Raw genomic sequence first — 16,391 nt, 5'->3', positions numbered from 1 at the left:
AACAAACCAAAACACACACGAAAAACCTACTCTCTTCTTACCCCCCCAAAAAACCCCAACATAAAACTTATTTCTATTTATTTATTTATTTTTTTTCATTAACCCCATTGTTAACCACTTCTAACATTTTGTCACAAAAAGGCTTTCTGGACATTAAATAATGGCTTATCATATTAAGACAGAACTTTAAAGATTTCAACAATTTCTAAATCTACCAAGTATATAAAGAATATGCAGTTAGGAATTTTGAAAAAGAGAAATCTTTCTTTTTGATTTTATGGTAATATAGCTTTATTGACTAATTTCTACTTACATACCAACCATAACCAATACATACCACAGATCACTATAATATGACTTTTTTGCTGAATTATTCATATTCTCCAAATTAACAAAAAAAGAAGTCTCACATCAAAACCAACACATTTTCTTTACTAATCAGGATCTTTACTATGTCATTATTATATACCGCTTAGGTATATCTTGGCTTACATGCAACAGGACTAAGTAACTGAAATAATAAATGGACCAAATTATAAAGTGGTCTCATGTATAAGGTCTATTGAGGAGCATGAAGATAGCATTATAGTAAAGCATTTAGGAAATGTAGTATACATCTTTAAAGAACCAATCTGATCAATTAAACTTTCATTATCTAGTTTTTTTATTTTTTAAGTTAAAAGTGCAACTTTAAAAACCACAAAGCTTACCAATGATGTCTGCATAGATCTCCATCTGATTGTGCTGCTGGGCTAGGGTAAAAGCCTCATGATTACATTTGGACATAACAAGAAACTGGATAGCAGAGCCATAGTCACCCAACTGAAGAAAGAATCTATAATAAAATAGTTTACTCAAATTAGATTATGGTTTGTATTGAAACATAATCAGTGATTTATTAAAAAGCACACATACACACATAAAAACCTTTTGAGCCTTCAGTGTGATCAACTGTTTAGATAAATTATATAAAACTTTATTAGTATAAGGGAGTGATTAACTATGTCACAGAATGTAGTCAGCAGGATAAAGTTTTCATGGGTGAATAAATTTGTGATGTCCCCCTGTGATGCCTTTCCACAAAAAGAGAATAATAGAATGGGATAAGCAAAAAATTAGCCACAATCCTACGGGTTTTAAAAGTAAGCTAAAGTGAAAAGAGATTTCCTTCTTTAAGAAAGAAAAGAAGACACTTACCTCCTGTAGTTGTTTGTGGAGACCCTTAAAGGGATTCAAGGGAAGGACTAAATTTCTTGGTTCCTTGCATCAGAAAATGTTCTACTAAAAGCACTAATACCTTAGAAATGTCCCTCTCCTTAGCTCACTTCCAAAAATTAAAAACAAAAAAACAAAAAAAAAAACACCTTATTTTAAGCCAGGGGGCAAAGCAACATTCACAGGACTAAAGATGTTTTCTTCAAGTCTTAGAAAACAGAATCAAATCTGTTCAGTCTAATTCTTCCATTTGGAATCCTCATCAAAAAGACATTCTGAAGAGGTTACGATTATAGGACCATAGATTCATGCTAGAAGAGATCTCAGAAGGTATTAGCCCAATTCTTTCCTTTTACAGATGAGGAAACTAATTCCCCCAAATTACCCAAAGTCAGTGCTCTTAAATGAAGGGATATTGAAGAAATGAGGCTCTTCTGGAACACTGTGTTCCATGTTACAAAAGGTTACAAGAGATCATACTCTATGGGTTATCTGGCCAGGAAAATGAAAATAAGCTAGGTGAGGTGTGACATTTGAATAGAAAGAGCTTCCAAAGTAGATGAAAGACTGAACCTTATCTAGCTGAGAGTTAGTTCTTCAAAATTAGGGTGCTGGGGAAATAGTGGTAGTACTTCTGGGCCACTAACAGGGTTAAAACAAGAAAGCAAAAGCTAGGCAAGTGTGGAACGTTTCTTTTTTTTTCTGAGCAAGAAAGCCCAGTTTACCTGACAGCTAGAGAAGATCCAGGAGATTAATTGAAATAGTTTACCTGGCTACCATTTTGGCTCCATCGAGAGACTGGGTTTCTCTGACAATCTGGACAGCCTTTTCGGGATTATTAAGGTGATCCAAATAGATACGGATCACACTGTTCCATTGTTTTGCATTTTCATAAGCAACAACAGCTTCTTTATACCTGTAAAAAGTAAACGACCACCATACAAGCAGACTTTCTTAATTTAAAAAAATTAGATTTTGCTGATGCTAATTTTTTTTTTTTTTTTAAATTGTCATTTCAACAGCTTCTCCACCACTGAACTTTACCTTGAGATAAAGAAAAACAATTAAGGAAAAACATCCTATACAGTGATCACGTCAGACAAGGTCTAACAATATTATGTTCCTTCTCATACTCCCCTCTGCCATGAGGTAGAAGGTAGGTTTCATTATCTATTATCTGAGATGTCTATTGGTTTTCAAATTTTCAGATTATGATTTCCTTTTAGTGATCGTTAGTGATCCTTTGATCACTACTTACTGCATTTTATTCTTTTGGTTCTACTTATTTTGTTCTGCATCAGTTCAAACAAATCTTCTTTTAGTACTCTTTATTCTTCATAGTAATCATTTCTTAGTGCACCATCATATTACAATATATTCATAAACTACAGTTTGCTTAGCTATTCCTTAATTGATGGGTACCTGTTTTGTTTCCAGTTCTCTGGTACTACCAAAAGTGATTTAGAGCATGTTTTCATTTTATTTTTAGTTCACAGATCTTTTTGTGAGAACTATTCACATCCTTTATTATACCTTATCTACTTAGGAGTGGTTCTTGGTATTTACAAGATTTTTAAAGAGATTTGAGTAGAAATAGGCTTCTGCTTTGCTCTGCCTCCCCTTAAATAGTTTACATGTTGGTAATTAATTTTAAAACTGACACCTACATAAAAATGTACATAATCTAGAAAGTGTACAAACCTTCCATCTGCTTCTTTAGCTTTGGCATACTGTAGATGGATCTTAGGAGAAGAAACATTAGGCAGAAGCTCACCAACTTTTGCCCTAGATAAATGGCACAATAAAAATCTAATTATTCATTCACTCAAGTTAAAATTAACTTATCACTATGGATTCTTGATTTATGTTTTTAGAATCACCATGTTTTCAAAATCTTAACTGCTGATCATATTGTGGAGTCAATAGCTATTTTTTTCTTTTCTTGGTAGTAATTGAGAGGAGAAAGAGAAGATAGGGTTTATTGATCTTTTTCAAATATTCAATGATTTATCTCCTTTAGGATTTTTCCATACCAACCACCACCTTCAAAAACTCTTATTTTTTTTTTTTTCCCCTTTTTCTGAGGCTGGGGTTAAGTGACTTGCCCAGAGTCACACAGCTAGGAAGTGTTAAATGTCTGAGACCAGATTTGAACTCGGGTCCTCCTGAATTCAGGGCTGGTGCTATATCCACTGTGCCACCTAGCTGCCCCAAAAACTCTTATTTTCAACATCCAATACTTAGTTTTAGTCGAACTTCATCTGAGGTACAAAATGCAGAGAAAAAGGTAAAAAAAAAAATGAGTGTGGGTAACAAATTCTTGCTTGAGCAAGACAATTGAAGGACTGGGGGACTTCCATGATTCTCTCAAATTCTTAATCCTATAAGTCTATGGAGATATTGGTAGAATGCCAATGTGGAAAGAGTAATTTGAAAATAATATGGACAAAGGCAGAAAAGTATTCAAGTAATTACTTTGGAGGAGAGGTGGGTTAAAGTATATTTCTAAATATTATATTGGCAAATCCTTACCAGTTTTTACAGCGAATATAAACAGATGCTGCTTTGTCATAATACTGCCCTTTTTCATACAGTTGGGCTGCTTCTGAGAATTGCTGCAATAGGAAAGTATTAACATTTTGACCTTTATGAAGAATAGAACTGATTTATTTTCTTTAAGTGAATATTTATGCAAATGAAAGAATACCTTCATATTTTCCAGAATAGCACCACAATCCCTTTTCAGGAGTCGACTTGGATGTTTGACGGCTTGGTTAACTCCACGGCGAATATCTCCCATTCTAATAGACATTTGAGCCACTCCAGCTAGACAGGCCTCGTCATGTTCTAGGTGCTGGAATTGAGAAACAAAACTTAAACCACTCCCTAAACAGGTTATTAGAAGAAAAAAATATGAAAAACCACCAGTCTCAAGTTGGGGCAATGATATTGCTATGAGCAGATATAGCTTATGAATGGTGTTTTGAGAAGGTACTAAAAAGACACTTATTGTTTTGCTTCCCATCTGCCAATTGTCAGAGTACTAATTATTTTGCTTCTTCAGGAAACCGATTTTTAAATTTTATTCTTATAAAATTTTAAAATTAGATTTGTCAGTGTCTTATCTATGATACGGTATTACATTTTATATAAAATTCAGGACATAAAATATATGGATCATGAAAAAGTATATTAATAAGAGGAGAATGATTTGTCTATCCATTGGATTTCTTTTTCTTGTATAGAGACACTTATAAAAAGTAATTCCAACAAGCAGGTTACTATGTGTGATGCACTGTGAGGGGTACTGGGTATATAAAGATAGAATGTAAAACAAATATATAATTTGGTGAAAAGGAGGCAACAAGGAAGAGTTTTCTATCAGAGATGGATTGTGAAATGAACCTTGAAGGACGTTCAGGATTCTAAGGCAGAAGGTAGAAGGGAGTGCATTATAGGCACAGGAGACAGCTTATGTGAAGGCAGAGATACAAGAGAAGGAGGGCTGCGTTCTGCAAACATGAAGCAGTTCAGGATGGTTGGCACAGTGATTCCAGAATGGGGAGTGATGGTCCAATAAGCCTAGAAAGGTTGGCTGGAGCCAGATCGGGACAGTCTTCAAATGCCAAGTTGAGGGTTTTGTATTTATCCTGAAGGTAATGAGTCAGGGAATTTTCTTGAGTGATCAGGGAGAAAGGGGTACGCTGGTTCAGATCTTTGCTTCAGGAAGATCACTTTGGCAGCTGAGTGGATTCTACAGATTGAAGACAGGGGGGGAAAAGCATAAATGGAATAGGGAGTGGTGTTAACAGGTCAGGCAAGAAGGGATGAGGGCCTACATTAGAGTGGTGGCCATATGAGTAGAGAGAAGAATTTATAATTCTCTGGTCTTTATTCAAAGTTACCTTATCATCACCTGTTATTCCTTTCTCATAATGAGCCAAAGCATTTACATAATCACCCCTAAAAGAAAAATCACAATATATTTTAGTAAAGTAAAAATATTATGTTCATATATATTATATTAAGTTTTTTATTCCCATATCTTCCCAGAAAATATATCAATACATCAAGACTCTTTGATTTTGTCTGTGTAGGCTCTCTTTCCAATAATATAATTCAAAAGCTCTATAATAATTTTGTCAACTAGTCAGTTGCCTGAGGCTCAGAGATAATTTCTATGAAAAAAGCAATACTATTTGGTTGAATCCTGCTACTAATATTTGTCTGTGGAATGAAGTAGAAGTTGACATGCTCCCTATCTGGAGAATAAAATGACTCTTGGAGAAAGAACAATTCACTTTCCTTCAATTCTGTTTAATTGCATTTAGCAAGTGTATCCTTTCCACCCAGTGCCATAGTAGATAACAAATTATTGTCAGAAATCCAAAATAAATATACACACAGTCGGATCTCAAGCTGCTAAACACATTAAAGATGCAATCAATCAGAGACATAGTTAAGACTGTGGAGTAGCAAAATGAAGCTCAGCAAGCTCCCCACCAAAATTCCTTCAAAGAGATCTAGAAAATATGCTAAACCAAATCCTGAGGGGAAAATCCATACAATTATCACAGTGAGTCACTGTTCCAGCCAGGTAAGAAAAAGAAAATTAGAAAGGTCTGTGGACACTGAGAAATGGTCTGATGCAAAAAATCACATGGAGTGCTCGGACACAGGGAGAGGCTAAGGATTGGAGCATAAGCAGACTCCATACTTGTATTGGGCACTAAGCTGGGGACAGGTGCCACCTCTCATTTCTGGGGGCTTTTCAGATAGGGAGCAGCTGCAGTAGTGGACCTGAAGAAGAGGTCAGGGGCAGGCACCATGGTGAGGCTGGGGTCATGAGGATAGAGCAAGGTCTTGCTTGAAGACTGCAGAGGAATAACCAGGCTAGGAATCTCAGACCAAAGGAAAGCCTAAAGTTCTGTTAACTTTTGAACCAGAAGAGCTTCTGTCTGGGCTGACAAAAGTCTAAGTCTGCTAAGTCTAGGAGAAATCTACCAGTGCATAGCCACAATCCCAAATCAAGAACTTGTAGCGTTCAGACAAGGGGGCAGCAAACATCATTTGCTATGGTTACATCCTTTTGGAAACATGGAAAGCTTGTAAGTCTCCAGTCTGAGCAGTCCCTGAGAATCCAGAATAGCACAACATCCAATATTCTAGCAAAAGGATTTTCTTACTAGTAGTACAAAGAGATGCCCTAATATAAAGTCCAAATTTGGGAAACAGGCTGGAAGAATGAACAAAAAATCCAAAAAGAATTCTATCGTAAAAAGCGATTACATTAACAGAGACAATTAAGGCAAACCTCTCAAAAAGATAATGAATTGGAAAGAGAATTCACAGATTGGCACAAGAGATACAAAGTCTTGTGCAAGCAGCAAACTGCCTGAAAATCAGAACAGACCCAACAGAAGCCAATTACTCCACAAGACAGTGAAAAATGTTCTTAGAAAGTTAACAGAAAGAAAAAAGAAGAAAACAAAAAGTATTTCATAGTAAAAACAACTGACTTAGAAAACAAAACAAGGAAAAAAATTGAAGAATCACTGGACTAACTCAATGCCATGACCACAAAGAATCTGGACATCATATGTCAAGAAATCTTAAAAGAAAACTGTGCGGATCTCTTAGAACCAAAGAACAAAGTTGAGATGGAAAGAATCTATAGGTCACCTCCTAAAAACTTTATTTTTTTATTATTTTTTTTTTCCTTTTTTGAGGCTGGGGTTAAGTGACTTGCTCAGGGTCACACAGCTAGGAAGTGTTAAGTGTCTGAGATCACATTTGAACTCGGGTCCTCCTGAATTCAAGGCTGGTGCTCTATTTACTGCACCACCTAGCTGCCTCTAAAAGAAACTTTAAAATGAAAATCCTCTGGAACATGTCTGCTCAAATCCACAGGTTCCAGTTTGGAATACAATATTCCAGAAGACAAAGGATATAAGCTCATAACCCAGAAAAATTTGTTCTGTAAAACTCAAGTAGAACTCTACAGGCAAAATACAGACTTTAATAAAAGAGAGTAGAAGGTGCTGTACTCTATGCACAAAGCAGAACTGAATCAGCCTAGAAGAAACACGAGATGTGCAAAGTGAGAGTCTGCCCCAAATGTGTGTAGGAATTATTTGTGTCTGACCTGTGGCAGAGCTCTCCGAGCTCATACTGGTCTGATCAGCCACAGATGGGCACACTGGAACTCGACTCTAACATAGTGATGTCATTTTGGTCCTCTTCAAGAAGGAAGGACAGCAACCAACCAACCTTTTTTTAAAAATTCTTTTTAAAATGTATTTGTTTCTGAGCTTAAGGAATAAAACAAAATTTCCATAACACAGTAGAAAAGGAAAAAAAGATGACTGCACATGAAGCTGCAAATGTATTACCTACTAATATAGAGAACTTCTAAGCATTCCTAATGAAAAGATCAGAACCGAATAGAAAGTCTGAAGTTCACACCCAAGAGCCTAGAGAAACATCCTATGGTAAACATGAATGAGGGAATAAACAAAGATAATCTGTTTGCCTTTCTTACATGCATAGCCTTAGAATGCTATCATTTTTTGGTAAAAATTGAAGGCAGCATATTTTTCATTGCAACTCTTCCCTAAGTCAGTCGTTGGTATTGCATCAAGCTTTATGATAAGCTAAATCAATTCATATAAAGGTCGGTTTTCGGTTAAATGTCGAAATTTCATGATGCAAACTGAGTGGTTCTTTTACCTCACTGATAGGCTCAGATGATCTTACCATGTAGAAAAGAAGGTAAACTCTTTGTGCATCTTTAGATAATGTTTCATTAATGCTAACATTAACTAAAATTTTTCAATTTCCTCAAGGCTCAATTCTTCTCCTTTTCATTTTGGTTAAATGCTAGACTGTAATTCATAGTAAGACAATTTGCTTTTCATTGACACTTTTTCAGAAATGCAAAAGTAAGTTTCCTTTATGGAAAAACCAAAAACTCTATCATAATAGAGTGTCTACTTAGACAGAAAGATGGGAAAAGTTCTGTGAAGTCTTGATGATCCCAAGGGAAGAGAGATATTTTGGAGTGGAGATTAGGGAGAATTATGTCACCTAATCAGGATGCACAAGTAAGCTCTGTACGAAAAAGGAGAGAGTGGGGGGAAGTGGCTGACCCTCGAGTCTCACCTTCATATGAACTGGTCACAAAAGGGAAGAACGGAGGTCAGAATATAGAAACACATTTTGCTCAGTAGGGAAAAGGGAAAAAGACGAGGGGTAGCATTAATGGAGGGATCTGGCCTAAGCAAAACCAACTCTAAGGATGTATAAAAATATTTATAGATCTTTTTGAAGTGGCAAAGTGGAATCTGAGAGGGTATGCATAAATTGGGAAATGGTTGAACAAGACTTGGTACATAAACATGATGGAATACTATTATGCTGCAATAAGTGATGAAAGGGATGATTTCAGAGAAACCCAGGAAGACTGTATAAACAGATATAGAGTGAAATAAGTAGAGCAAGAACAATTTTTACATTAATAACCACATTGCAAAGAAAAATGATTTTGAAAGACTTAAAAACTCTGGCCAACATACCATCCATGACTTCTGAAGAAAGACAATCACATGCCTCCAGTCAGAAAAACCATAAACTTGAGGTACCAAATGAGACATTTTTTGGGACATTGCCAATGTGTGAAGGTTCTTTTTGTTTGCCTATACTGATTTGGTTTTCTTCTGCTCTTAGCTGGGTGGGTAGGTAATAGGAGGGGGTTAAGGGATGAGGGAAAAGATAGATTTTTGTTGGTGTTTGCCTTGTTCAGGATTTCTTCTGATGTTACTTTAAACTGTCTTGGAGCGAGGGCATGTCTAAAGGCATAGAAAGAAGGACTGTGCTAATTTGGACATTTCTTCAAATGAGCAAGAATGCTTAGATATTAGACCAATGCTAAGTTAATAAAAATGGCTTCTGGCAGACTTGTGCCTAAAAGGAAGAGCATAGTAGGATGGGTTTTTCTTTCCTCCAATATCCCAGCTCCTTCCATTGTACCCTCCATTGTGCTTCCATTGCTTCATTATTAAACTTGCTGGTGGGTCTACCTTCTACCTCCCTCTTTCTCTCTTTATTCCAATTAATCCTTCATTCAGCTGCCAATGTGATTTTCACAAAGTGTAGGTCAGACCACGCCATTTCCACTACTCATCAAACTTCAGTGGCTCCCTACTACTCCCAGGATCAAATGGAAAATCTTTCTGGCTCACAATTCTTTCACAGTCTAGCCCCTTCTTACCTTTCCACTCTTTTTATAGCCAACTCCTCTCTGGTCACTCTACAATCCGGTCACACAGGCTTACATCTAGCATGCAACCGTCCCCTGCTGTCCCTCATGCCCTCAAATGCGCTTTCTCCTCATCTGAGACACTGGCTTCCCTAGAACTCTTCAAGATTCAATTCATCTGCAAGAGACCTTTCCCAAATTGTCCTGACCCTCCTCACCCCCGCTTCTTCCTTCCCTCGGAAACAGACTTCCAGTGCATGTATTGTGTATGTACAACTTTTTGAATGCAGTCTTCCCTGTGGCAGGGTGAGAAGTTATGATCTGTGTTTTTTACTTTTTTGTATCCTCACTGATCAAGTAAAGTGTCTATTGGCAGTTAGTGATGTAAGACTGGAGCTTAGACAGAGATTAGGGCTGAATATGTGTCTATGGGACTCATCTGTATGGAGATGATAAAGGAACTCATGGGAGCTGCTGGGATCACTAAAGGAGAAAGGAGAAGTAAAGATAGAAGGTAGAGGAGTAAGACGAGAAGAAGTGGAGGCAGAGAAAACGGGCAGCTTCCTCAAGAAGTTTAGCTAAAAATGAAAGGAAAGATAGAGGATGAGAGTTGGTAGGGACAAAGATCAAGTGAAGGTTTTTGTAAGGATGGGTGTTTGTGAGGCAGCAAGTATAGGCCAGTAGAGAGGAAAAATTAAAGATAAGTGAGAGAGCAGAAAGGATAGAGAAGGCAACATTTTGAAAAATACAGAGGGATAAGAATAAGGGGTGCAAAGTCAGGAGTTTGCCTTGGCAAGGGGAAGGGTTACTGATTTTGCCTGGCTTATTCATTTTGGGATCATATATGATAATTTTAAATCAAAGGTTGTTTAAAACTTAAAACTACCATTTGTGTTACCACAATACTTGAACTGAATGTAGTACCTATATATTTGGTAATAATTAAAAAAGAATATTTTATACTATTATTAAATGGACATATAAAGAGACAACATACGTGAACTCAAGCTGAATAGCATACTCCTTTGATATGAATGGAATTTGTTCTGGAGCAAGACGTTTAGCAAGCTGTAGCGCACTGTCCCAATGTTGCAAATCTCGTCTCATCTGTTATTAAAAGAGATGTCTTAAATTTGACATAGAAAAAATTCACATGCAATTTTAATAAAATAGTGTCAACAAAATTGTATTAAAAAGATAAAGATAAACTATATGATATCACACAGGAATTTAAACATACACAAAAATCACAGTAGACAGTATTCAAAAAACACAAAAATATAATAAAAGATATTGGTAGAATTAAAACAATGCAAATTTTTCTTCACTATGTCCTGTTCTTAGTCTTAGTCACAAATCCAAAAGCATAAGGGATCACATGTAAAAATGATTTCAGGTCCTGTATCTTATTCAAAAATAAATAAATACTCTCATTTTAAATTATTCTTCAGAGTTCTCATATGATGGTGCAGAAAGAATACTTGATTTGGAGTCAGGGGACATAATAATGTGACTATAAGAAAGTTTCCTCATCTGTAAAATGAAGGGGTTGGACTTCAAGGCCTTTTCACCTTATAAATTTTTTTTTTTCCAGATCCAGGAGAATACTGCTATTGTACACATTTAGTCAGGGTAGAAAGAGGATTACGTCTTTCTTATTACTCAGACATGCTCCAGAAATTGACCCAGTTGCAAAAGCAGATTTATTCCTATATTATTGAGTCCTAGTTTTAATTTTGAAATTCAGAGGACAACTTCATTTTTCTCAAAGGATGTTATATAAAATATCAAATAATTCACTAAAGAAAACAAATCTAACCTCAAATTAGTCTGAGATTTCAATAGATTCAGAATCTCATTAGTATGGGTGGTACTTCTACTAACACAAAATGCCACATTTTTATACATTATCTTTGAGTTCACACTAATTTATTTAAAAAGTGTACCTAGTATACATTTGTTAATATATGTACATTTTGCCAAAATAAAATTAATCTCAAAATAGGTAAAATGTGTAGGGGTAGCAATCTGTGTCAGTGACAGAAATCACTATTATATATTCATGAACACATATATTCATAAATCATATTGTATATACCTAACTATATACATGATTTAGGAAGGTAGGGAAGAAAATGAAATTTCAAATATATAGGGTATTGAAATGCCATATATATATGGTCAATATTGCTTTACATCTTTTAATGCTTCTTTCCACATGGATCATGTTAGATACATTCTCTTTGGGATTTATGCAGAGAATGAGAAGCCATGGAGGGGGTACATTTGAGTATGTGGAGAATATGATTGCAAATATGAGATCAGATGTACCAAAGGAATATCAAAAGTCTTAGCTAAGTACTCATTTTGCCCTAAGGTTTTAAAATATAAATTATTTTTTCTTAATAGTATTCCAAATATATATATATATATATATATATATATGTATATGCATAGACACAGTTTATGACATCCATTTTTTGGTAAGATTTTGTATTCTAAATTTTTTTTCCTCCCTTCCTGAGAGAACAAGCAATCTGATATAGGTTATATATGTACAATCATTTTGAACATATTTTCACATTAGTCAAAACATGTTATTTTAAAAAATAAAAACAGAGTTAATATAAGAATTGAGGCAGTTAAATGGATACCTCCAGTGCAGCAAAGGGATAGATAGATGACAAATAAAGATCCTGAGCCAGACTGAAATTATTTGAAAACATGGCAAGATGTCCCGCCAAAAGGTTATGATCTTCTATTCCCTGAAAACAGAAGTATTTTCAAATTACAAATATTACATGGATTTAATTTACTAAGAAACTATGCTGAGTTAGATGTGATAATTCTAGGAATTCATGTACATAGAAATCAGAGAAGCTTTGGGCAAAGAGATGAGATTTTCTTTGCAAATATTTTGACATGAAGAATGAATGAGTCAGAGCAAGACAAGCCTGACATGTTAAACTCTTATCTTCATTTGCAGCTAATTTAATCTTAAGATTGAAACTGTCTTGATATTTTGGGAAAATATGATCTCAGTCTCTGGTGGTAGAGGACTTGCTGGCACTAACCCAATGCTTGGAGGTCAAATCATTATTGCACTGTTATTCTGGATTCGTTCACTTTAGACTAAACCCTTCCAGAGCCAAAATCCCTAATGGAACTTTCTGAGCTTCATTTAGACAGCCTTTGGGAAGGAGAGGGAAAATTCTCTCAACTGAGACGTCGTCTGACTGCAACTTGGTGAGTCGTCACGTGGCTGTCCCCTCACCATCACTGGCTCTGTAGAGACTTATGGATAAAGTCATAAAGACTTATGGATCTATGAGAGTCTTTGACATTCACCGAGTATGTTTACTTGGCAGGAAGCTTTAGATACCATCCCTCAAGAATGTCTTTCGCCAGCAATGAGGAATTCATAGCTTCATGTTATCAACCACTTCATTTTCAGACAGTTCTGTTGGTTAGGAAATGCAGCCTTTTATTAAACTAAAATCTCCCTCCTTGTAATTTCCACTCATTAGTCCCAGCTCTACTTGTTAACACAGCCAACTAATAATACTTCTATAAGAAATTCACTTCTCTATGTTTTCTCTTCCCCATTTTAAACATTCTTAGTACCTGGCTGTTCTCAGATCACACTCCAATTTCTGTATCATTTAAAATATAATACTTGAGACTAAGTACAATACATTTTATATGTGGTTTAACCAATGCAGAAGAGAAGGGATAACGAGGTTCCCTTGTGCTTGACATCATACTTCTAGTCATGTATCTATGATTATATTGTTTTATTTTTTAATTGAATTTTTATTTAAAATATTACTAATAAAGTGAGTGTGATTACTTAACATTTTGGATAATCACAGTACATGCTTGACTCACATTAAGTTTGTAGTCAAGTGGGATTACTTAGTCTTTTTCATGTGAATGGCTAACATGTTACACATTTTATTCCTGTTGAAATCCATCTTGTTTGAATTGGGGAAACAGTTCAGAAAATCAAATGTTGTTAGGAAATGAATAGACCATATCTAAATACATAACCAAACTTTGCAAAAATTAAACAGATTTCTGGATTTTTTAATTTAAGAGCTTAAGCATTTAAAATTTAATTTGGACAAATTAAATAATCCAAATATGAAATGGTACAATAATAAGATCAAAATTAATAAAACTGAATAAGAACACATATCTTTAGAAGAAACAGAAGGAGAATGTTACTATTTTTCTCATCCAAATATAGCTAAAACATAAGATAAAGGTTTAAATTACTTTAGCGATTTAAATGAAATTTCAAACTGTCCTTTCTTCATATTTTACCTTTACTTGTTCTAGAGACATCACCATTCCAACATTTCCAATTGTCCGATAAACTCGGATCGCAAACTCCACCTCCATGTGATGTAGGCAGGCTCTGGCAAGTTCGTTCCAAGTATCTTGATCATTGAGGATTTTGCACAGTTCCCATGCATCAGAAAATCTACAATACAAAGTCAAAGTGACTTAAAATTATGCCAGAGATCAGAGGTTCTTAACCTGAGGTCTATGGATACTCAAGTGATTTCAGGGAATCAGTACTTGTATGGGAAAAAATATATACATATATATATTTTTATTAATATCTAATTGAAATCTAGAATTTCCTTAAATTATGAACATAATCAATAAACATTATATTTAGGAGTTTGTAAGCTTTACCAGACTATCAAAGGGATACATGATACTAAAAAGGTTAAGAAACACTGCCAAATATAAAAAAAAAAAATGCCTTCTAAGGTATAGCATATATTTTTTCCAACTCTTCTTAATCTGTGATATTTTTTTTTAGAGCTTACTCAAGCAACAGGAACCATTTTCTTTTTAAAATAATATTTCTTGGTATCTTCAGATCCTTCCTTATGATTTTATTTTCTCCCCTGAGAAAGATATAGTGCTTTATGAGGTAATCACTTAAAAAATTATATTCAAACCCTTAGAGTTAATCCTATTTTCCACTTTTAATAATACTTCAGAGACAGGTAAGAATGGACACTCATTCCTCTATTATTCTGAGAAAATGAGCATGATTCTAATTATATTAATCTGACACCTAATTAAACACATAAATATATTTAGGAATTTTTGTTGTTTCCTTGTTTCAGTCATATCTGACTCTTTTTGGCAAAGATCCTGGACTGGTTTGCCACTTCCTTCTCTAGCTCATTTTACAGATGAGAAAACTGAGGTAGACAGAGGTAAGTGACTTATCCAGGGTCTCATAGCTAGTTAACGTCTGAGGCTGGGTTTCTATCCATATTGCCACCTAGCTGCTCAATATTTAGGAATACCAATATATCAATGTATAGCATAACAAAATTTCATGATATTGGTCAAATTTCTTTACAGTGAAACTGAAGAACTGTTCAAATTTTTGGTTGTGTAGGAAATCTACCACACCCAATATAACTATACCATAGGTTAGTTATTAGATCAGGCCTACATATTTATTTTCTGTAGCCATATTAAACATTTTAAATTGTTATCTTAGAAATGATAACATCCAGAATGGAATCTGATTCCCATCACTCCCAAAGCAAATAAAAAAGTTCCAAAATTTTGTGTGCATATGCATTTATTTATTGAAAATCCTACCTTTTCAGCATTAAAGCCTGTGTCAGCATTTGTTTCAGTTCACTGGGCTCAGGGTCTTTTAAACTGCCAAGGAAGTTATGGGTGTTAAGAAAGATATTGTTGGTTTTTCCACTCTGTGTCTGGCACGTTAATTCTCCATTATATAACAGCAATGGTTTATGAGAAAATGGAACTTTGGTACCACCTGCCAAAATTACCTTGGAACCTGGATTATAGAAACATTGTTTAAAAAAAAAATTAAAATTTTCTCATTTGTAACATTTTTAGATATGTTTTTTGAATTGAATTAAAAAAATTCATAAATCTGTTTAATTTTTGCAAAATTTGGCTGTGTATTTAGATATGGTTTATTCCATCATTTTAGACACATCTGACAAAGCTGATGGCAAATAAAAAATAAATAACTGAAAGTTGAAAGTCAAAAGAATTCCAGTGAATCATTATGAAATCCTATGAAAGCACAAAAAAAAGAAAATTTAAGTACCTTGTATAGTATCCTTATGAAAGACAAATGTATACACCTTGTCATCATCATAGGCAATAAATACACCTTTATCCAAAGGCCAGTTTTCCCAAAGAACACCTTTAATAGTTGGTGGGAAATTTGGAATTTCATAGCTGATATCATTAACCTATGGAAAAAAAAGCTTTATTAAATTAGTCCACAAATTTAAATCATTCTCATTAAGCTTGGAAGAAGAGTTTTCACAACTTGATTCCAATATGGTTTCACCTAAACCTACATTCAACTTAAAACACCAGAGAAACAGAGAAAAAGCTTTCATATGCTGATTTGACACCTTGGGGCTGCCATATAATACATGAAAGTATTTATCTAGATAAAACCAATAATTCTAGGGAACTGGGGGGGGGAGAGGGAAATTATTACTAGATGTACACAAATGAATCTTCATACTAAAGATAATAACTTGGCCAGGAATGACAATTTTGTGGCTTCAAGTTTTTCAAAATGTAAATACTCTCTTTAGAAAACAAGAATAAACTGTTGTGAATTAATTTGATTTAAATAAATGTCAGTAGCATTTTGTTTCAAAGCCTGTTTGATAATGCATTCTAATAAATGTAAAACATATCTTTGTAGGATATGAGATTTAACAAGCAAATAAATATAAACCCATAGAATGCAGAATACAAAAGGTCTTTTGACTATCCAGAGAGAGAGAGAGAGAGAGAGAGAGAGAGAGAGAGAGAAAGACAGAGAGAGAGAGAGAGAGAAAGACAGAGAGAGAGAGAGAGAGAGAGAAAGAGAGAGAGAGAGAGA

At 34.7% G+C, this 16,391-nt stretch overlaps 1 protein-coding gene across 2 annotated transcripts in view; it reads right to left on the bottom strand.

Moving 5' to 3' along the window:
- Positions 1-16,391, bottom strand: part of WDR19 (WD repeat domain 19) — a 67,383-nt gene that overhangs the window by 22,065 nt on the left and 28,927 nt on the right. For both annotated transcript variants that reach the window (XM_074274426.1, XM_074274425.1), the window contains exons 16-26: positions 15,594-15,741; positions 15,110-15,314; positions 13,799-13,958; positions 12,127-12,237; positions 10,470-10,579; positions 5,121-5,178; positions 3,923-4,069; positions 3,748-3,830; positions 2,917-3,000; positions 1,985-2,131; positions 711-835 (exon numbers count right to left, since the gene is read on the bottom strand). In XM_074274426.1, the coding sequence (XP_074130527.1) occupies positions 711-835; positions 1,985-2,131; positions 2,917-3,000; positions 3,748-3,830; positions 3,923-4,069; positions 5,121-5,178; positions 10,470-10,579; positions 12,127-12,237; positions 13,799-13,958; positions 15,110-15,314; positions 15,594-15,741 (1,378 nt within the window). The remainder of the gene's footprint in view (positions 1-710; positions 836-1,984; positions 2,132-2,916; positions 3,001-3,747; positions 3,831-3,922; positions 4,070-5,120; positions 5,179-10,469; positions 10,580-12,126; positions 12,238-13,798; positions 13,959-15,109; positions 15,315-15,593; positions 15,742-16,391) is intronic.

This window comes from Sminthopsis crassicaudata, chromosome 6, assembly GCF_048593235.1.
Source record: "Sminthopsis crassicaudata isolate SCR6 chromosome 6, ASM4859323v1, whole genome shotgun sequence".
NCBI classification, from domain to species: domain Eukaryota; kingdom Metazoa; phylum Chordata; class Mammalia; order Dasyuromorphia; family Dasyuridae; genus Sminthopsis; species Sminthopsis crassicaudata.
This window is presented reverse-complemented; position numbering and strand designations above follow the sequence as displayed.